The sequence below is a fragment of the Saccopteryx leptura genome, chromosome 2 (assembly GCF_036850995.1).
Source record: "Saccopteryx leptura isolate mSacLep1 chromosome 2, mSacLep1_pri_phased_curated, whole genome shotgun sequence".
NCBI lineage: Eukaryota > Metazoa > Chordata > Mammalia > Chiroptera > Emballonuridae > Saccopteryx > Saccopteryx leptura.
This window is the reverse complement of record NC_089504.1, coordinates 12,296,427-12,319,045: the sequence shown is the minus strand read 5'-3', so window position 1 is coordinate 12,319,045 and position 22,619 is coordinate 12,296,427. Positions and strand designations below refer to the sequence as shown.

Below are 22,619 nucleotides of genomic sequence, written 5' to 3'. Positions count from 1 at the left end.
TACAACTTTTGTACTCATCACATGTACTCGATATGAACGGCTTGACATTTGGCGGCGCTGTGAAACCCACACTCTTTCAGGCAGTTTGCCAGTGCGCACCCAAGGTCAAACAGTTCATTACTTTTGTGGTCAAGTGTGCTGAATCAAGTGGCATTGTAGTGTAGACAGTAGCTGCAGTTGATAACTGAAAACGTGTCCAGGCTGTTTGTAAAACAAAATAAATGTTTTATTTGTGATATAACCCCTTCAAGCTCATTCTATTAACTATTGTTTTGATTGATTGCAATAGTTTGTATATTTATAGTGTGTAATTATTTTTATTAAAATAAAATTGTATAATAAAATTTTTTCACTCACATTTATTCATAAAAAAATTACATAATAAAATTTTGTTTACTTAAGTGAATCATTTTTGTATTTAACATTTTTAAATTTTAATATTTCATCCAACTCATGAAAAAAGTTTTCTTTCTAATCTGGCCCGGGGACAAAAACTGTTGGACACGCCTGACCTAACTTCTAAATATTGCAAGGACTCTGTAAATATTTGTTTAATGGTTAAATTAATAGCCAGGAGAATTTCTTTAAAATTCACAGAGTAGACTAAACACAAAGCTCTCCATTCCCATCTCCAGTTTATTTCTTATGTAAACACATAGGATAGTTACATCCAAGGAAAAAGGGAAAGGGTTTTTCTCTTACAGCAAAATAACAACTACCTTTCCAAGATCTTTTATACAAAAATGCAGTAAATAAAGAGGCTGTAGACATATTACGTTTTTTTCCATTTTATCAAAACACAAAAAGTGAATGTTTTAAATGAATAAATTCAACACTTTGTCATACCTGCATTTTAAAAGATTTCATTTTCCTGAAATTGCTTAAACACATCATGCAAATAGACATTCCCCTAGAAATGTTTTGAGATCACTCTGCACAGGAATAAATAATAATAAATAACCATCACTTTCACAAAACACCCCTTCCCCCCACACAGAAATTTCAAAGTGCTTACCAAAAATTTCACAAGAATTTTACAAGGCACACATAAAACTTAAACATGGTTCAGCCATAATTCTTTTTAAACATCAAAGATAGATAATTTCTAAAAAAAAAAAAAAAGTTTACTATTTATTCACCCACCCCTATCTTCTGCCCTTCCCAACAAAATTTCACCCTGGGAAGTAAAAATAAGAAAAGTATTTCAATCACAAACTATTTCTGATAGGAAAATGTTTTCATGCCTACAAATGGCCAGTCTTAGAGCAAAATGGAAAGAAAATTAAGCACTGCACTATCATGTACTCCAGTAGAAGAAAAACACTATTTGCTTAAGAAATAATCTGTCTCCAATGGAGTACTCAAATAGCAACATTCATAGACACCAAACTCTTTTTTGCTTTCCCCTGTTCTCAGTTCTTAGAAACTCCAGAAGATTTAAATATAAAATCACAGAATTTAAGACCTGGAAATTATCTTACAAATTATCAAGCTCAAAGTTATTATTTTGCATATAAATTTAAGAGGTCAAAAAGACGTGACCCGTCCAATGACACTAACTGGTGACCTGGGGAGGAAGGGTCATGAAGTAGACTTCTTTTTTTAAGATTTTATTTATTAATTTTTAGAGAGAAAGAGAATGGGGGGTGGGGTGGAAGATGTGGGAAGCACCAGCTCATAGTAGTTGCTTCCCATATGTGCCTTGACCAGGCAAGGCCAGGGTTTTGAACGGGTGACCTCAGCATTCCAGGTCAACGCCTATCCTCTGTGCCACCACAGGTCAGGCTGAAGTTGGCTTCTTTTTTTTTTTTTTGGAATTTTCTGAAGCTGGAAACGGGCGGGGAGAGACAGTCAAACAGACTCCCGCATGCACCCAACCGGGATCCACCCGGCACGCCCACCAGGGGCGATGCTCTGTCCACCAGGGGGCGATGCTCTGCCCCTCCGGGGCGTCGCTCTGCCTCGACCAGAGCCACTCTAGAGCCTGGGGCAGAGGACAAGGAGCCATCCCCAGCGCCTGGGCCATATTTGCTCCAATGGACCCTTGGCTGCGGGAGGGGAAGAGAGACAGAGAGGAAGGAGGGGGGGGTGGAGAAGCAAATGGGCGCCTCTCCTATGTGCCCTGGCCGGGAATTGAACCCGGGTCCCCCGCACACCAGGCCGACGCTCTACCGCTGAGTCAACTGGCCAGGGCGACTTCTTTTTTTTTAATCAAGTATGAGAGCTGGATTCTTTACAGTCTCTCCCAGAGTTAAAATTCTATAGAAAATATACTTTTCACAAGTATCGCAAAAAGGATAATTAACAACAATAAACATGTGCTTCATCACAAAATCCTTATAAACAGTACAAAGTATGTTGCATAATAAAGGGCTTCAACAGATACTAAATATAGCAGAAAATCTACATACAGCCAAGGTGAGTAGAAGAGAAATAGAACATCTTAAAAGTAAGATGCAGCCAGTCAGGCTTCTTTACTAAATGTGTTTTCCTGTCTTTTAGAGAATATGATTTGCCCTGCAATATAGTTTGATCTGTGTTATGACAAAAAAAAAGTTTTGCTATATGTAGACAAGGATATTAGAGAGCAATGGCTCTGAACATTGTGAAGTATTACTCTCATTAAATAACTATGTGGTCAAGGTTTTGCATTTGGCACATTTCTGGAAATAGAGCATAAAACTCTAAAGATGGTTAAGATTTTTATCAACACACAATAGATGAAAATTGCACTACTGTTAATGAAGTTATTAATAAGGAAACACTAATAGCTATCCATGTTTAATCTGTTCACCTAGTGACAGCAAAATTGTGTGCACTGACAATTCAAAATAAAAAAGGGAATGAACTGCTATACATATGGATGAACCTCAAAAGCATGTTAAATGAAAGAAGCATCTCAAAAGGGAACATAATAAAGGATTCCATTTGTGACTGTTCAGAAGAAGCAAATACTTACTGGTGAACTGTTGGCAGGGTTTAGAGTTAGGAGGAAGCGACTACTGAGACCCAGCATAAGGGAGTTTTTGGGGGTGATGGAATGTTCTGTATCCTGATTGCAGTCCTGGTTACACAATTCTATACATGTTAAAATTTATGAACGTGTATACCAAAAACAAACCATTTAGCAGAGGGCATCACTGTTCAAGAAAGGAAATGAGCAATGAGAACAAACTAGATATAGGAAGTGTTCCTCCATCTGATGACCTCAGAGATGTTTCCAAGTGTTTTGAGCACACCATTTCTATTACATAGACACAAAATTGAAAAAGGTCAATTTTACCATATGTTAACAAAAAAAATAAATTTTAAAAAGAGTAGAACAAATATCTATGGTAAATTTTGGATTTCTAAAAAGGTAATTTTTTGAGCTTCAGGCTGATAGTATAATTTTACTAGCCATAAAATTATTAGAGGGTACTGCATTAAATAAAATCAAGACATTTGGACCCAATTAATCATTTATATTTATTATTAACAAATCATAGAAATAGTATTTTAAGAAAGATATAAGGGAATTCTGCTATTCCCAAGTGAATATGAATTTTTTCTTTAAATTTTAAAACAATAGGTAGGTAACTTTAGTTCATAATGCAAAAGCAGTTGGTTAAAAAAATTCACTGGTTCTATCTGTTCTTAGAGTGACTAACAGTGGATAACAGTGTGTTTTGAAATTTAATTTTTCCCCATTATCCTAATTCATTAAAGTTATTACATGGCTGGATTATTTTACACTTCCATCAATTATCTAGAGACTCAAAATCCAAATATGGAAATACTGCTGGATCTTCCCTCATTAGAATCAAGAATATTTAAGAACAGTATTTCTCTAGGTATACCACTGGGACTTATATATAATGAATAAGATGAGATAGTATTCCATCAGCTTTATTATGTCTCCCACACTTTGGAACTTGTTGTATAAGTTCAAAAAGAATATGTGCAGGCAGAACAGAAATAAGACCCAGAGATGAGGACTTGCCTAACAGAATAATATCTGGCTTCCATAGCAAGATGTGATTCTAATTATAACAGATTTTGCTTTTTCAGATCATGAATGGGTAGTTTTTCACCACTGCTTCGGCCATGGACAGAGGTTAAGTGCTTTTTGAGGGCGGATTTGTGCTTGAAATCCATGTCACAACAGTGGCACTTGTATGGCCGATCCCCACTGTGTATGTTCAAGTGGTCCTGTAATGTGCTTTTAGCAGTAAATGTCTTCAAGCACACAGTACACTGAAAGGGCCGTATGCCCATGTGCCCTCGAATGTGCCGGTTCAGATTTTTCTTTTGTGTAAACGTTTTCCCACATTGTAAGCACAAGAACAGCTTATGCATCTTAAGGTGGCGGAGATAGTTTTCAACATGAAGAAATCCTCGTGGACACCTAGGACACTGGTGCCTCAGTGAATAAACATCCTCCAGATTCTGAATCTCGTTTGCAGTACCGTGACTTCCTTCAGTATTCCCACAAAACGAGGCCTGATCTTGATTACCAGGAACTTCTGCCACTCTGCTCTCAACTGTAGAATTGATCAGTGAATGCTGCGTTTCAGAGAAATACATGCTTGCATTTGAGGAGGTACAAGGCTGTGAAAACTGCCCATTTTCTACACTAGCGGTACTGATAGATTCCACATGGAGGATACAAATTTCATTGTCTTTGAAACCTATATCAACTGAAGACAGCTCTGGTGACCTCATTTCCTGTCTTTCTGATGTCAAGCTCTCTACTGTAGACTGTAAGGCATTGTTTTCTTCTTCTTTAACATGGAAATCTACATTTATAGGACTATCCTCTGAAATTTCTATTATCTCACAATCTTTATCTGAATTCTCTTCTTCATTTTTAACATCTGGGTTAGAGGACTGACACAGGTCAGTATGCTGATTGTTGTTTTTCATAGAAAGATCAATTTCCAGATATCCTGACAAAGCTTCTGTACACTTTTCCACGATGTGAACCATCTGAAGGTAACTAGCAGCAGTCAAATATTTCAAAAGCTCTTTCCTCTTAACTTCAAGAGCTCCAGTATAGCAAGAGAGCAATAATTTTCTGCCAACTTCTGCACTCTGCAAGATGGTAATTCTGACATGTTTTGACTGCGTGAGTAAAAACTGATCTCTCATGAAAGTGGAGCAAGCAGCTAAAATCACCTTGTGCCCCTGGAACTCAGTGTCATTAATATAAATTGAGACATCACAGAACAAATTCTGCTGTCTCAAGAGATTCATTTTCTGCAAGACTACATCTCCTTGTTGTTCAAACTGGAAGTGAAGAACATCAGACTCAGTAGCCATGGTCACAATCTAAGCAAAATAAAACACACTGATGTAAGAATACGGAATGCTTTCCTACACTATAATAATAAAAACTAACAAACACAAAAAAATCCCAAACCTAAATTGTGTAAAAGAAGACTCAAATTCTAATCTGGGTGCTAAGTATGAACCCCTATGGCGTCATTTCAAAACCCAGAAAATTAAAATGCATTTTTTATGATGTCATGGCACATTTTCCACATTTTTGTTACAGCACTTACTATATTGAATTGTACTTAACAGTTCTTAAGTTTTTTTCTTTACATAAATTTATGTGCCTTGTGGCGTTAATGCCCACTACTAAATTGATTTAACAATTTCCCAAATTAGAAACCTTAATGTAATCTCCAAGCCTATGACTCCCCATTAATACTGCAGGTCTTTATTCTGTTCACCTAAACCACTGTTCTCCTTGATACCACAGTCTATTCCCGACTACCCTCCTGAGTGCTGTCCACCAGAATGGACATTTCTAAAAACTTTTATTTTTTTCTCTCTTCTGTTTACTTCTACCTCCAGGAGAGCCTAATCTTAGCAAATACAAGATGCTTCATGGTTTGGCTCTAGGCATCTTTATAGCTTTATCTTTCCTCTACTCTTTTTCATCAAAGGTCCTACAATGTTTAGATTTTCCCCACTGCCCAGACAAAAAGACCCCAATGCACTTTTGCACAAGTTCCACTAGCGGTTCCAGTCACTTTCCCTAGCTAGTAATTTAGGGCCGAAATCGAGTAAGACTTCTGTGACTCCTCCCCCCGTCTCCTCCGCCAAGGGTCCGCTGCTTCCATAGCATCGCGAAATAGTGCCTGGTTTCATCTGCATTCCTGCCGCGAGCACTAGGGACAGGCACAGTGCAGGAGCAGCTGGAACATTTGTTAAATTGATCCCGGATCCTCAGTGGCCTGGAAGATCTGCCAACCCGCCAGTTCTTCCCGAGCCGCCAGGACCAAGGTCCTCTCTGCCAGGTGGTTTCAGCACCAGTCTAGCCACTCCCGGCGGCGCTCAGCGGCCCTCCACCTCCCGCTCCTCCACGGGCTTCCCCACCTGTCCGAGTTCCCCTCGCGCTCACTCACCCAAACCGAAAACCAGAGGTTTCCGAGGCAGCGGCGGCCCGAACGGAAGTTGCAGTTAGCCTGGGAGGAAGCACATCCGGTGTCAACTACCTTTATTCCACTTGGAGCGGGCTGAGCGTCCCGGAAGGACATCCTGAAACATTCTCCCTTCCTCACTCCCGCCGCGCCCCCGCGCCCGCCCCCACCAAGACAGAAAGCCTCCCGAATTTCGGGAAATCCCATCATCTCTCCTGTCCCAGCATCGGCTTCAAGCCATTCCTCTTCATGAGTTCTCCCTAACCTTGGAATCGGAGACGGGTTGTGAAGTTGGGGTACAGCTCATTTATCCGCTGCCTCAGGACCACTGGGAGGCCCTCATAGATTATGAGCTGGGACCTGCCCTTTACTGGGCCACCGCTAATTTTAAAGATGGCGGAGAAGCCCTGGACTCGTAGCTCAAGTGGTTGGAGTGTCTCATCACTTGGTTTGATCCCGGTCAGGGCACGTATAGAAGTCAACCAGTAAATGCATGGATAGGTGAAACAACAAGTCGATATTTCTCTCTCTCTCTCCCCTTTCCTCTCTCTAAAATCAATTTAAAAAATAAATAAAAGGTGGCGGGGGAGAGGTGACTGCGTAGGGATCAGTATTGGAGATTGCCAGCTGATGGCCCACCTGGATCTACCGCTCCCTTCTCACACATTTACCTCCTCCTCCCTCACCTTGCCCGCATTCCCGAGCAAACCCAGGCCAAATCCTCCTGTTTCCTCCCACATTCCCTGATCCTCCTCCCACTGATCCTTCAAAATCCCACCCTCCTTAAAGCCACAATGAACTGCCCTGAATTAGTTGGCTGTCAGTTGGCAGCCTATCAACCCTTTGGCTGCCTTCATTATTGCAATTATTCCAGTATTGACTTCTGTGTCTCATCTAGGCAGAGGTATTTAGGACAGTGCCTTACCGATCTTTTGCATTTCCCGAGTCTAGCTCTTAGTAGACAACCAAGTACTTGCCAAATGAAGGAATGTCTGAACCAATTTTTACAAGCAGTTACTCCACCTGTAGTCAACTGATTCTAACTGAAATAACCGACTATAGTAACAATTTCCAGATTTGTTTCTGAAGTCAAGTTCAGAATATTTAACGTGTGTTTTAAAGAATAGGAATAAAGAAAGCATTCCTGTATTCAAACTCAAGCAACTGAAAGTGAAGAGGGGAGAAAAATAAACCACTCATGCTAGAACTTTAATTGTCACACTTTTATTAAGGAAACTTCCCCATAATAAGTGAAGAGGTAGTTCATAGTATGTCTAACATACAACAGGTTTAAAACAGCTATTCACCAGCTGAAATAAAATGTTCTAGGTTGTTTAGGACAATATTTAAAAGTAGTGACACTGGTCACCTTCCACTTAATAGATTATAAAAAAGAAAGAAACTAAAACAAATTAAAACCACATCTGATTGACCTCAGAGCTGCTTCAGTATGGAGTTTGTGTTTACACTTAAATAATAAATAAATAATGTACTAACAGTAATTAAAAACAATCTATGGTAAAGAGAGTGTTTCTTTTTTTAATACTGGGGAACCCATAAAATACAAGTGCTGAATAACTAAAGTTTTTTTTTAATCTTCCTCTTATTTGATATCAGTAACTTAAACACTTTGCAATACAATCTAAGAAACCTGTATAATCTAAGGAGAAAAGTCAAATCCCACCAGAATTAAAAAGTGTCTCAGAAACAACACCTCTCCAGCCAAGAAATGGAGAAGACTAAATCACTTCAGTGGTTTGCAGTTACAAAAGATGAGAACTACAGCATTTTACTAATGCTGACTTTAAGTGATATCAAGATGCTGAATTTAAGTGATCAATGAAAGCAAGGCAGTTTCCTTTATTATTCTTAGTATAAAATCAAATTAATACCTTCACTCCCTAAGAATTTATGAGACTGTAAGCTCTGTGAGAGCAGGGACCATTGTAATCTTACCTTGATGTCCTCAGCATCTAGCATAGTGCCTGGCAACAGTAGGTACTCAATAAATGTTTCTTTAGTGATTGGATGAACCTAGAAATAGTCTCCAACAAAGAGACCGATCTAATTTGAACCCATGCCTTTTAGTCTTCAAACCAATAGCAAAAAACAGGACATGAATGTAAGCTAAGGACACTCCAACATGAAATTTCCGTGATGAAATGATGTTCAAAGGAAATAGAGAAATGTTGGTTAACATGGTAGTGTCTCACTGTTGCACAGAACTGGTACTCTTTGGCCAGTCATATAGAAATCAGAATGCTAGGCAGCATCATTACGTCATATAATGAGTGACCTTCGGTATGATACCTATTCGTTTTATCACTCAATTTTATTCTCATTTTAAATCTTTTAATCAAAAGTAGAAATTATACCTCAAATTAGATTCATGTGTAAATGCATCAGATTATAACAATTTTAAGAATTCCCTCTGAGTACTCATGTTAAACCTAAGTTTTGGTTTATCTGTATGTGCATTCTGATAGGTCAAAAATAAAAACAAAATCCTGATGGAAACTAAATAAACACTGTTTCCAGACAAAATCAGTTTCACATTTGGATCTTTCTCACATTATTCAAACTTCTCCTTTCCTTCCCTAACCGACACCCAGCAAATCAGTAACTTGCTTGGGAAGACTGTAATAGTCATTCTAACTAAAAAATAACAAAAACAAATCATTTTGTGATATTTTGCTTGCAAAATCCAGGCTGTCTCAGAAAGCCAATAGGGATTCACAAAGGTGAGCTCTTTGCTAATGTATTCTTGATCATGTACTACATCTTTCTAAGTCAAAGGGTACTGAGAAGAAATGAGGAGACGTTAATTTATATTTAGTCACTTATCTACTTTGGCCAGCATTAGCCAGGCCACCTCTTGGGCTTTGGGTACCCCAACTTAAAAAAAGAAAAAGAAGTGGAGTAAATGATCTCTTAAGATTCTCTAAGGTCTCTAATACTCCTATTACCTATATCTAACTCATGGTTCAGAAACTAGTAAGACTCAAAATTTTATTTCTGAACAATAATTATGTACTTTAGGAAAAACAGTTGTTTTACCATCCTGGAAGATCAACTTTGCATTAATAATCTGTCAGACATGACAGGGTGGGACTGTGCAGGAATATATGAATTCAGAAGCCTACTTGCTCATTCCATGACCTACTTTTTCCATCCAGTTTGGAAATTAAAGTACATGAGAAAATGAGAATTCAGAGACTCTTAGAGTATACTGGACAAAACTCTGAAGGCCAAACACCTTTCTGATGGCTAAACATCTCTCTGATGGCTAATGTCTAAAACAGAGTCCAAAGACTAACTCCCAAATAACTTCTTTTTAGAAAGACCATTATACTTCAGCACATTTTAAGTATGCTTAGAGCCATCCTGACTTAAAAAGCATCAACAAATAAGTTATAAATTAATTATAAGTATTTGGCTTCTTTTGGGGGAAGACTTCCCATGTAAAACTGTTGTACAACTATACTTCCATCCTTTGTTAATTATGCTCCTCATGGCAATACCTAACTATGTCTGCAGGTATTGCTGAAAAGATTTTAATCTGGTCTATGTGAACAATTCAGTGACATGAAGTTAGGCCGTAATACTGTTGAAAGGGTGCAGAACAACCCAAAATATTTCTTTATAGCCAGCTCCAAGAAATGTACAAATGGTAGGAAGTAGGTTCACTCATTCATCAGACATAAATGAATTATCAAAAGGCAACCAGAAGTTCTATCATATATTCAAGCCAATAGCATTATCTCAGCCTATTTTCTGCAAAGAAAAATATTCACTTTTCTTAGCATAGCATCCGTTAGTGGAGTGCAGGTGATCTTATTAACTTGATGGTACCTTCAGAATGTGCCCAGTGAAAAGCCTAAAGTAGTGTCACTCGAAAACGTAAGTTTCGAGTGTTGGGTAGACAAATGGAATACTCCAGGGGAAAGGAAAACAGACATCCTAAGATGATTCAAAACAGAAAATGGGAGGGCAAAAGGAGGCAAGACCACTCCAAGTGGTAAACTGCCTGGCCTGTTAGTACTTTGATGCACTCCTACAACCTGCACAAAGGCTTTGGAGAAGTCAAACTAGCAAAATCACTCCTAAAAAGACTTAAGACTATTGCCACATTTTCAGTTAGTTTTAGTTTTGAGCATAAAGCCCCTACTCAATTCACACAAGTACTATCATTCCTTAAGTTCAGGACAGCTTGGGCCAGTTTACCTGCATCCAGGACCTGTGATGCATCAGGCTGTGGCTGACTCCCTTTAGAGTCTGTGACTGTTGTACATGCAAAAGAATCAAAATCCACTGTGAGGTCTTGCACATTTCTTTCATTGGCATTATCAAAGCTGTTTTTGCCATGTAGCTGTTTAAGGTGTTTCCTCAAAACTGGCTTATGTGCAAAAACCATGTCACAATAGTTACACTTATGGGGCTTATCTCCACTGTGAAGGTTAAGATGATCCTGTAAGGAACACTTCTGAGAAAAGGTTTTCCCACAGATCTTACACTGGAAAGGTTTAATGCCGGCATGCACACGCATGTGTCGATGAAGGTTGCCTTTCTGAGTAAAAGTCTTGCCGCAGAGTAGACACATAAAAAGTTTGTGCATTTTTAAATGGTTGGCGTAGTTCTCCAGGTGACGGAACACCCGTGTACACTTTGGGCATTGATGATGCCACTGTAGGCCTTTGTCTACACCTCGAATATTAGGCCCAAAGACATCTTTTGAGGCCATCACGATGTTATCACTGCCTGTGTAAGAGAGGGCATAATTGTGGAGATGATTTTGTTCTATTTCACTTACTCTGTTTTCCACAGTTGAATTTATCAGGGAGTGCTGGGGCTCTGATGAATGTAAAGCAGTGGGTTCAGAAGAAATAAACTGGTTCTGGTCCTTTTTACTTCTAACCTCTGATACATCCCCAATAGACTCTACCTTAACAATCTGAATATCACTGTCCTCCATATCCATACTGTCTTCAGATGGATGAATACAAGGTGAGTCCTGCTTTGGAGAGCCTCTGGCATCTCCCTGCTGTTCTTTGGACTGGGGAGAAGCACTCTGCGGTTCACATCCCTCTTTACTGTCCATTGGTTGTTTGGGTTTTATAAACTTCCACAAGGCCTGTGTGCACCGCTCTACAATGTGGCTCATCTGTAGGAAACTCGCAGCAGTCAAGTAATTGACCAGTTCCATCTCAGGGAATTCCAGCACACCACTATAACAGGATAAGAGCAATTGTCTCCCCACTTCCGAACTCTGTAATATGGAGATTTTCACCTCTCTGGAATCATTCAGTAAAAACTGGTCTCTTAAGAAGGGGGAACCTGCAGCAAACACAATTTTATGCCCCTGTACCTCAATATCATCTATGAGAACTGTAACATCACAAAACTTATTCTCTTCTCTTAATTTGTTCATTTTTTGTAACATTGAATCTCCATAATTTTCAAACTTGAAGTGAAGGAGATCTGATCTTTCAGACATTTTGGCAGACCTAAAGAACAGAAATGTAAAAAGGATGAATTTAAGAAAATTCAAACAATGAAGAGACCTGGATTTTCCTTCCAAAACCAAACTTGTGTTGTCATATCTTTTTGTATGTACACAAATGAAATTTGCCCTGAAAGAGGAAGCAGTACATCTTTCAAAGCCTGTTAAAAATCACTCCTGCTAACATCAAGTGTCAATTGCACCTAAGAAGTGGACTTGTACCAGTATAAATATTGATAGCTTGGCATTCATTCAACTTTTTAAGGTACTTAATTTAAGAACAGTGCTTGAGTTACTCCAAGAGCATTTTTCTTTGTTTGTTTATTGCTTCTCAATCTATCAGGTTTCAAAACAGATTTCAGAATTCTATCAGGTTTCAAAAACAAACTAAAACATCCCAAAAAGTAATAATGAAGTAACTATTTTCTTTTGTGTGACACTGTGAACCTACTTCTTCGAAGACAAAACACAGTTCCTTTGCTCTGTATTTTAAAGAATGGCAGTGACATTGCTTGCCCCATGCCTGGGTAAACCCTTTTCTGTTTAAACTGATGTGTATTTTATTCATACAAGTATTTCTGTGATAAAATGAAAGTTACAGACCTAAAGGGATGTTTATCCTGTGCATTTTGGACAAATCTAATTCTCCCCTAAGAAACATTTCTTGATACGGAAAATAAATTGAGTATTTGATATAGAAAAAACATGAGCCACTTGAAGGGAATGTGAGTAGGAGTAAAGATCTAATTAATGCTTACTAGATTCCGTTCTCTCTTCTTTGCCTCTGTTTATACATCATTACTCATTACCTGGACAACTAAAACTGATTCATAAATGTTCTTTGGCTCCCAGTTTCAATACTCTCCAATCCAACTCCTACACAACCACATGACAGCTTTCAAACACATAGATCTGATTATATCCAACCCGTCTAAAATCCTTCTGTGACTTCCCATTGTCTCCTGAAGGAACACTAACCTCTTGAATATAAACTGATTAAGTAAACCTAATAATAATTAAGATAAACATTGGCACAGAACTCATTCAACACGGACAAGGTGTATTTGCCAAAACTCTCTGCCTATTTGTCCCTTTATAGAGCAATTCCTTTGGAGAAAGTACCCATATTCTGATTCTATACTTTCCAAATGCTTTTCTGATAACTTGATTCCATGTATTTCTCTAAAGGGAAGGATGAATTATCCATGCCACTATGATAATTCCAGTCCACCAGCCATTGTAAAAATAATACACTGGTACTCTCTGTCTATATAGCAGTCTTCTGTGAGATCAGTTGGTATATCTGGTTTACCCTTGAGACACTGCTCTACAATATCAGTGCATCAGTAAATTCACCTTGAATTTTGTGCATTCATCAAATCTTTGGTGGAGAATCATATGAGACAACCAGCTGCTTCTGGCCACATCTGGAAGCTAAAGCCCAATCTTCAGAATCTTGTCTTTTATAACACTGACTTGCAAAGGTTCACAGAATACCAGGTCCTGAAGGCAGAGTCCGGGTCTTACTTATATTACTCAGGGCCTGGTGTACAACAGCACAGTACTGACTCCAAGTCTTAGCACAGTTATTTCTTTAGTCTAGACCCCTTCTCCTAGCCAGTTCAGACTCCTTTATTTCCTCTGAGAGGCCCTTCCCTGACCTCTTAGACTAACAGTTGTCTCCCCTGGGCCCATTGCATAGTACTTGTATCAAAACATTCAAATTCCTTTATTATATACTTGTTTCTTCCCCTCCAAACTGTAAGTTTGATGGCATTAGAGGGAAACATCTCCATCCTATTGAATGGGCTAATGTTGGGAACCTGGATCTTTGAAGCAAACCACTTTTTCCTTTTGCTTCAAATTTTACTTACTGCAGCTACATTACTGGCCACACCCTCTTCTGTTCAAACTGCTGGGTACTGTTTATTAACCATGGCGGTGCTGTTTGTGGTGGAAGAACCCACAGGATGTCTGGCAGTAGTAAGAAGGAACTGCTGTCAGGAAGACCAGCTCAGCATCTGCAGAAGCATTACATGTCTGAGGCCATGAGAGCCTAGAAAGGAATGAAGATGGGAATACGGAGCAAGGAAAAATAAAAGGTATTTCATAGAACTTGGTAACTTACTGGATACAGAGAATGAGAAAAAGGAATGTGCAAAGGTTCTAAACTTAAGAGTTCAACTTAATGAAACTGTCATTGAAAGAAAGGTATAATTTAGGAGGGAGAACTAGTATGGCCTACGTATGTTAACAAAAATAACATACAGAAATTAAAAACTTTCCCCTTGTATGACATTCTGAGCGATCATTATCAGGATGAGAGAGGAGATCTGGCCATGTAGCTCAGTTGGTTAGAGCTTTGCCCCAACATGTCAAGGTTTGATCCCTGATAAGGGCACATGCAGGAATCAACCAAGGAATGCATAGATGGGTAGAACAACAGTTGATCTCTCTCTCAAAGCAATAAAAAAATAAAGATTTTTTAAAACAATGAGAGAGGAGAGATGTAGAGATGGAAATGCAGTAATCAGAGAAAAGATGGTGAATATCAGATAGAAAGGAAAAAATCTAGGAGATACACAGGAAATATATCAATAAAGAAAGCATCGCCTGACCAGGTGGTGGCGCAGTGGATAGAGCGTCAAACTGGGATGCGGAAGGACCCAGGTTCGAGACCCTGAGGTTGCCAGCTTGAGCGCGGGCTCATCTGGTTTGAGCAAAAGCTCACCAGCTTGGACCCAAGGTCTCTGGCTCACGCAAGGGGTTACTCGGTCTGCTGAAGGCCTGCGGTCAAGGCACATATGAGAAAACAATCAATGAACAACTAAGGTGTCGCCACGAAAAACTGATGATTGATGCTTCTCATCTCTCTCCGTTCCTGTCTGTCTATCCCTCTCTCTGACTTTCTCTCTGTCTCTGTTAAAAAAAAAAAAAAAGAAAGAAAGAAAGCAGCAAAATTGTATTATCACTGGTCAGTTTTATCAATTACAGTAACTTAATATATTCATTCTGGAAAGAATAAATGTCCCAATTTAGAACCAAAATTATAAAAATGGCTGTTGTTTCAAGTAGCCAAACAAAGGGGGCATTCTTTTTTAGAGTTCAGCTTGTCCTTAATTGACCCTGTCAGTATTTCCCAAAAATGAGCAGTAATAGCTTCCATCTATAGTGACAATACTCACAATACCTTATCAGAGATAATTGGTCCTTCAAGCTCCAAAGATGAGGAGCTGGAAGCTCCCTTTACTTTCTCCTACCCATCAGTCTCAAGAAACTGATCAACAGTAGCAGACAAACAGGTATCCCAGGGGAAGTGCTTACATTGATTGGTCTGCTATGGTCCAAGAATATGAGGAAAAGTTATTCAGCTTAAGAAGTTTTCCCTAATGTGTCAGCCCACTTTATGGTTTCCCCTGGATAAACTCTTATTTCCAGGCCACAAAATTATCCATTAATTGCTTCCTGTCACTAGTTTATCTTTCCAATATAGACTGTTAATTATTTGAGGGCAAGGACCAACTGTTATTTTTTATACAGATCATTCAACAAAACCCAGCAGAATAATGAATTCTTAATGCTCGCTATGAAATTATTACTGATCTATAATAGATATGCTATTCATTATCAGGATAGCATCTTTTGAGTGCCCTGGTGGAAAATTCTTTCTAGGGTTTATTTCCAAAACAGTTTTCAAAATATAAAACCAAATTTTATTTTATTTTATTAATTTTTTTTATTTTTTTGCAAGGCAGAGAGAGACAGACAGGAAGGGAGAGAAATGAGAAGTATCAACTCGTAGTTGCGGCACTTTAGTTGTTCATTGATTACTTCTCATATGTGCCTTGAACTGGGGGCTTAAGATGAGCCAATGACCCTTTGCTCAAGCCAGCAACCTCTGGGCTCAAGCCAGCGACCATAGGATCGTGTCTATGATCCCATGCTCAAGCTGGCGACCTTGGGGTTTTGAACCTAGGTCCTCAGCATCTCAAGTCAACGCTCTATACACTGTGCCACCAAATGGTCAGGCTAAAACCGAATTTTAAACAAGCATTTTTTAAGATTTTCTATGACAAAATAAAAGGAAATAATTATGTTTCTTGTGAACTGGCTTAATTTTATTTAAAACTTAGAGGAACAATAGCTCATTTTTACTGAGGCCTTGCCATGTACCTGGTATAGTGCTAAGTGTTTTACCTATACTGATCCGCTTAATCCTAAAAATCCCTGTAAGGTAGGTATTATTATCATTTCCACTTTGCATATGAGGAAACTCAATTTTGGAAAATGTAAATAACTTCCTCAACTAAGAAGGGTAGAAAGTGTCAAATGTCAGAGCTGGAACTTTTGCCCAGTCTTCATGATGCCAAAATCATGTGTCTAACAAATAGGCGGGCCGTGTCTTACAATAGGGATGATGTTAACTGTGAAGCTGTTCAGAGTAGCCTCCTCAAATCCATTTAGCTGTACATTTATGATGTATATGCTTTAGTATATTTAGTTCAATAAAAGGATTATGTTTAAAAACAAAAAGTACAACTTAAAGTTAAATCTGTGTCAAGTCTAGACGACTTTAAAAGTAAGCCATTTATTATCTGTAATATTCCTGATAGCATTTTTATTTATTTATTTATTTGAGGGGTGGGCACTGACAAATGCTTCTTTTTTTTAAAAGAGTATATTAATTGATTTTACAGAAAGAGGAGGTGGAGGGAGTGAGAAGTATCAACTTCTTCCTAATTGCTTCACTTCGGTTGTTCATTGCTTGCTCAATGTATGTGCCTTGACCCGGCAAGCCCAGATTTCCAGTCAGCGACTTCAGTGTTCCAGGTTGACGCTCTAGCCACTGCGCCACTACAGGCCAGCTCTGATTGCATTTTAATTTTAACTGGTATTTTTCCATCTTCTGTGTATTTATCTTTTTAGACTGAAACTTAATGCCACTTGCAAATAAAACAGAATAAAAATTATAAATCTATTTGATTTACAAAATCTCTAACTGTAGTTAATATCTAAGTAGAGTGGTAATTATTCATAATTTTCATAAAAACCACTCACATAATTCTAGATTATAGCAGAGCTTCTAGTAACCGAAAGAAAGAAAAGAAACAATCAGATAGAAGAGTGACCTGGTCACCACATCCTGTTGACTTTCCTCAAAATGATTTCCAAATTGTCTGTATTCTTCTCACCACTGCCATGGTTCCGTCTTTATCATCTATTGCCTAGGTTACTGTGATTAAATCTGAATTCTGCCCAGTTTCTTTGGGCAAGTTTTGAATGACCTATTTCTCAAATACTAATATAATTTTCACTTATGGTCATTTTCCCTTTATTTATATAATTCTTCCATGATTATCTCCATAACAAATCTGGCAGTGTATTTGAAACTTTCCCTTTGTTAAAACATGAGTAACCAAAAAGGATCAGTGAGTATTCTAGGCTGGACAGTGTTCACTGGTGTGCTGTGGGCAGTGAGAAAATACCTCCGTTCCTTATCTCAAATGCCTCTAATAACTACTGATAAGGAAAACTTTTCTATTCTGTACAATAATCTCTCAAGCTGTATGTCAGTTTCCTCACCTACCTCATAAAAGTGCCTTTGTCAATCAACTTAATTAGCACCTGGTAATCTTTCTTTATCTTTCATTAACACTGTATGCCATTTTAAAAATAAACCTCAATTCTTTTCTTCTTTTATTCATTCAAAACCCTACACTCTCCAAGTTTTTACCCTTTCGGGGTTTTTTTGTTTGTTTGTTTGTTTTGTTTTGTATTTTTCTGAAGTTGGAAACGGGGAGGTAGTCAGACAGACTCCCACATGCGCTCGACCGGGATCCACCCGGCATGCCCACCAGGGGGTGATGCTCTGCCCATCTGGGGTGTTGCTCTGTTGCAGCCAGAGCCATTCTAGCGCCTGAGGCAGAGGCCATGGAGCTGTCCTCAGTGCTGGGCCAACTTTACTCCAATGGAGCCTTGGCTGTGGGAGGGGAAGAGAGAGACAGAGAGAAAGGAGAGGGGGAGGGGTGGAGAAGCAGATGGGCGCTTCTCCTGTGTGCCCTGGTTGGGAATCGAGCCCAGGACTTTCACACGCTGGGCAAACACTGTACCGCTGAGCCAACTGGCCAGGGCCCCTTTCAGTTTTCTTATTCAAAATCCTGGAAAAATTTTGAACATTGTAGATAAAGTATAAGTCCCCTTTCCTAACGACCTTTCTCTCAGTACTCAGTTTGTTCTAAAGTTGATCTCCTTCTCCTCATTTTAATAACTTCTATATGCCTCTCCACAGAAAATATGATATAAAATTGTTTAAAATTATTTTTTTTAATTTACTGATTTGAGAGAGAGAGGAAGGTAGGGAGAGACAGAAACACTGATTTGTTGCTCCACTTAGTTGTGCAATCACTGATTGCGTCTTGTATGGCTCTGATTGGGGAATGAACCCACAATCTTGCCATATGGGGATGATGTGCTAATCAACTGAGCTACCTGGCCAGGGCCTAAAATTATGTTTCTTATACATAAACTGTATATATATTGTATGCAACTTTATTTTCTCATTTATTGTTTTTTGAGAGCTATATATGTTGAATAATTATAGATCTAGTTCATTCTTTGTTTTAATTATTTTTATTTATTTATTCATTTTAGAAAAGGAAAACAGAGAGAGATAGAGAGAGAGAAAAGACAGAGAGGAGCAGAAAGCATCAACTCCCATATGTGCCTTGACCGGGCAAGCCCAGGGTTTTGAACTGGTGACCTCAGAATTCCATGTCAACGCTGATCCACTTGCACCACCACAGGTCAGGCCTAGTTCATTCTTTTTAAAAGGTTGCCCAGAAGTGGGCAAGTTACTTTTTTTTTTTTGACAGAGATAGAGTCAGAGTGAGAGACAAGTAGGGACAGACAGACAAGAAAGGAGAGAGATGAGAAGCATCAGTTCTTCATTGAGGCACCTTAGTTGTTCATTGATTGCTTTCTCATGTGTGCCTTGATGGGGGAGTGGGGAGAGTCGGGGGGGGGCTACAGCAGAGCTCATGACACCTTGCTCAAGCCAGCGACCCTGGCTTCAAGCCAGCAACATTGGGCTTCAAGCCAGCAACCTTTAGGCTCAAGCCAGCGACCATGGGGTCATGTCTATGAGACTACGCTCAAGCCAGTGACCCCACACTCAAGCTGGTGAGTCTGAGCTCAAGCCAGATGAGCCCGTGATCAGCTGACGACCTCAGGATTTTGAACCTGGGTCCTCTGTGTCCCAGTCTGACACCCTATTCACTGCGCCAATACCTGATCAGGTAGAAGTGGGCAAGTCATTTCAATATTGGTTTCAGTTTTTGTTTTTACCATTCTTTCACAGATCTGTTCCTCTAGGGTTCACAAAATTGTGTAACAGTAAATATAGCCTTCACAGCTTAGTCCTTGATTTTTTCCTGTATTTTCCAGGCTTACTTCTTCAGAAAGCATGTCTGGTTTCTCAATGTTTTATTATCTTTCCTATTTTAAAAATTCCTAAATCCCCACCTTCATGGGCAACTTTAACCAAACTTATCTTCAGTTGAATCTAACCAAAATACCTGCCCTAAGCTGCTATTCTATCACTTGAAATGCATGATATCTAAATTACGGTACTGTCTAAAACTCAGTTATTCAAAAAAATTATGTAGAATGGCTCTAAGAAAATTGAATGTAGAGTCAAGGAAACCTGTTAGTATGCTATTACTCTAACAGATCAAGATAGAAATGAAGAGGGCCTGAACAGAGACCACAATAATATTAATGGAGAGAGGAAATAAAATTGAGAGCTAATCCAAAAAATGAACTAATGGACTTGGTGACCCCAAGGAAAAGAACAAGGAAAGGTCAAGATAACTCCAAGATGTTTGGTCAGTGACTGGATGTTTTTGAGAATGCCATTCAATTAGCTAGGGAATATTGGAGGGGTTGATCGTGGGTCTGGTCTTAAAACGTTTAGTCAGAGGAGTCAGGATGACATCTGAGGAAGAGCCATTAGCTCGTTGCATATGGGCCTAAAGTTGAAGAGAAGACCTACCTAATTATAGACAGTAAGTGATAAATGAAAGCGTGACATAAATTGACCTAATTGTGAAAGAAACTGACCTAAAATGGCACAGACTAGAAGAAGATCTAAGACAGAAGGAAAGAAAGAAAAAACAAATGCATAACAAACATAAATATATTATTTACCTTCTTTTCAATCTGGATCTCCCCCCACGCCTCTCCGTTTTTTACCAATGAGCCTACCTTTGCTTAAAATTTTCCCACTTTTCTGACTCCCATATTTAGTCACTGCTTACTACAGTAGTATAAAACCATGGATTCTGGACCCGTATTTCCTAGGAACAAAACCCTGCTCAACCACTTACTATCTATCTATGTGACCTTGGGCAAGCTACTTAACCACTTCTGTGCTTCAACTTTTCCATCTGTCCAATAGTAGTAACATTATTTCATAGGGTTGTTATGAGAAATTAATTTTGTAGTAAATTAAATATAAAAATTAAGTTAATTTTAAAGAGATCTTAGAGGACAGTACCTGGAATGGGCCATATAAGCATTTCTCAGGTAAATAAACAAAGTCTGTCAATTTTTTCCATGAAATCCTTCATATGTAACCTTTGCGCAATCTCATTTAACCAAGCCAGTTGAGGACTCCTGTATTTCATATATCATCACCTCAGCATGATGCTAAAATTGCTTTTTAAAAGGTTACTAATGATTTCAATAAAAAAAAAAATACAAGCCTAGCCTGTTGTGGCACCGTTAATGAAGCGTCGACCTAGAATGCTGAGGTTGCAGGTTCGGAACCCTAGGCTTGCCAGTGGTCAAGGCACATATGACAAGCAATCAATGAACAAATGTAGTGTAGCAACTATGAGCGGATACTTTTCATTCCACCCCTCCTCTGTGAAAATCAATAAATAAAAATAACTTTAAAAACTGCAATTTTTTCCCCTCATTCCCCCAATCTCTGCATGAATTGTCCCAATAGCCCCTTCTCAAAATTCTCTTCTCTTGATTTCTGAGTCTTTTTGGTTGTAGGAACTCTGCATTCTTACACTTTATCCTCTACTTCTATTTCTGCTACTATAGCAATTTCTAGTAGCTTCAATTCTCTCTGCTTCATAAATGCAACCATTCCCCCAAATTATCCCATTCTACCTCAATAATATTTTTCTGATGCCATCTATTTCCATGGCTTCCACCTCTATGCCAATGACGCAAATCTTCACCTCTAGCCAGGGCATTTAGGCTCAGTTGTGGACTTGCACTTCCAACCCTACACTGGACAATTCCATTAGACCTTTAATTCCAGGTGTTCAAAAAATAAATTTGTAATCTACACTGAATTTATGGATTTATTGCTGACAATAGCATCAATGTTCTTCAAACACCAAAGGCCTAACACCTTAGGAATCAGCTGTAGTACCTCTTTCACCCGCACAAAACAATTTATTACGGAGTCTTCACAACATTCACTACAGCATACTTGCCTTCTTTCCAGTAATACTTTCATAACTCGACTTCAGGACTTCATTACCACTCACTAGGCTGGTCCCATTACTCCTTCAAAAAAGAAATCTCCAATGAGAATACCTAGACTTTAGCTAAAGAGTCCAGAATCAATTTATAGAAATTCCAATTCTATAGGTGGACCTCCAGAATAATACAGCTTTCTCCAGGGCAAATCTGACTATATCATTCTCCTCCTTAAAACTTCAAAGATTATCCATCTCCTTTAAGACTGAACCTTTGACTATCTAGACCTTGGTCTACTGTCCCTGTCTCATATCTCATCTACGCACAAGACCCCACCGCTCCTGCATTTCCTCCTCTTCCTACACAAGTTACGCTCATTCTTTCACGGCACTGCAACTATTCTTCTACCTGAAAAGCTCTTCTCTACTTTATCTTCTTCAACAAGTATAATTCAGAAGTCACTTTCTTTCTTCAGCCTTCCCGGCAACGGCCCCTTGAGCAGTTTATATACATATATATAGTAGGAGCAGTTGTTTGTTTATATCTAGCTCCGAAGCTTGATCCTAAAAGTTGGAACTATCTCTTAGGAAGCCAAAGTGCAAGGCACAGCGCCAGTAATATAAAAGGTGCTGTAGCCAGTAGCCGATTTGCGGGAAACCCCAGCAAAAGGGTAACCTCATAGTGATTCCCCCGAGCTCGAACTAAGGCCCTGCCAGGGCCTCAGCTCTGGCACTTCCTACTAGATGCCAGAGTCGGACGTCCAAGCCAACTGCTGGAACCTCGGCTGGGGTCCCAGGAGGAGGTCCCTGGAGCATCCTTAAACACCCTAAACCAGAAGCAGGAAGGGAAAGGGGCGGGGCGCGCCGTGGGTTGGGCCAAGGGCTCCTTAAGTACCCCTGGGCCTAGGCCAGCCCCTCAGCCCCCATCCCAGCGCAGGTCCTGGCCAATCCAGGGCCCCATTGGGGCTCCATCCAGAGAGACCCCCATATCCCTGCCCGGTTCTCCGACCGCCTCCGCACTTACGGACCCAGGGGAAGAACGCGGTCAGGATCCGGCACCGCCAGGAGCTCCGGCCCCTCGGGGCTCCGGAAAGGGGGAGGGGCAGGGAACCCGAGCCAAAGGGGGACCCAACGGAACCGGAAGGGCAGCCCTCGCCGGACAGGGACAACTTCCAGGTTCCATGGTCTTCTCCGCCAATCAGAAGGCCCGAA

General features: G+C 39.5%; 2 protein-coding genes and 1 long non-coding RNA gene across 9 annotated transcripts; 1 reads left to right on the top strand and 2 right to left on the bottom strand.

Moving 5' to 3' along the window:
- Positions 1–623: 623 nt before the first annotated feature.
- LOC136394295 (uncharacterized) lies at positions 624–4,112 on the top strand. The gene is made up of 2 exons (XR_010749180.1): positions 624–1,790; positions 2,192–4,112. It is a non-coding gene; the product is annotated as an uncharacterized lncRNA (long non-coding RNA).
- On the bottom strand, positions 4,022–22,495 carry ZBTB6 (zinc finger and BTB domain containing 6). 2 transcript variants are annotated; one of them, XM_066367233.1, is made up of 3 exons: positions 22,436–22,495; positions 6,396–6,455; positions 4,022–5,310 (listed from the first exon to the last, which is right to left on the bottom strand). In XM_066367233.1, the coding sequence occupies exon 3, from the start codon at positions 5,299–5,301 to the stop codon at positions 4,027–4,029; it is 1,275 nt and encodes a 424-aa protein (XP_066223330.1). In that variant the 5' UTR covers positions 5,302–5,310; positions 6,396–6,455; positions 22,436–22,495; the 3' UTR covers positions 4,022–4,026. The 2 variants fall into 2 exon arrangements, with proteins under 2 accessions (XP_066223330.1, XP_066223329.1); XM_066367232.1 differs by lacking the exon at positions 22,436–22,495 and having other exon boundaries at positions 6,367–6,433.
- On the bottom strand, positions 7,613–22,549 carry ZBTB26 (zinc finger and BTB domain containing 26). Of its 6 annotated transcripts, none has more exons than XM_066367225.1 (3): positions 22,432–22,540; positions 21,423–21,495; positions 7,613–11,914 (listed from the first exon to the last, which is right to left on the bottom strand). In XM_066367225.1, the coding sequence occupies exons 2-3, from the start codon at positions 21,443–21,445 to the stop codon at positions 10,579–10,581; spliced, it is 1,359 nt and encodes a 452-aa protein (XP_066223322.1). In that variant the 5' UTR covers positions 21,446–21,495; positions 22,432–22,540; the 3' UTR covers positions 7,613–10,578. The 6 variants fall into 6 exon arrangements, with proteins under 6 accessions (XP_066223322.1, XP_066223324.1, XP_066223326.1 ...); XM_066367227.1 differs by having other exon boundaries at positions 22,436–22,489; XM_066367229.1 differs by lacking the exon at positions 21,423–21,495 and having other exon boundaries at positions 22,436–22,549.
- Positions 22,550–22,619: the final 70 nt, after the last annotated feature.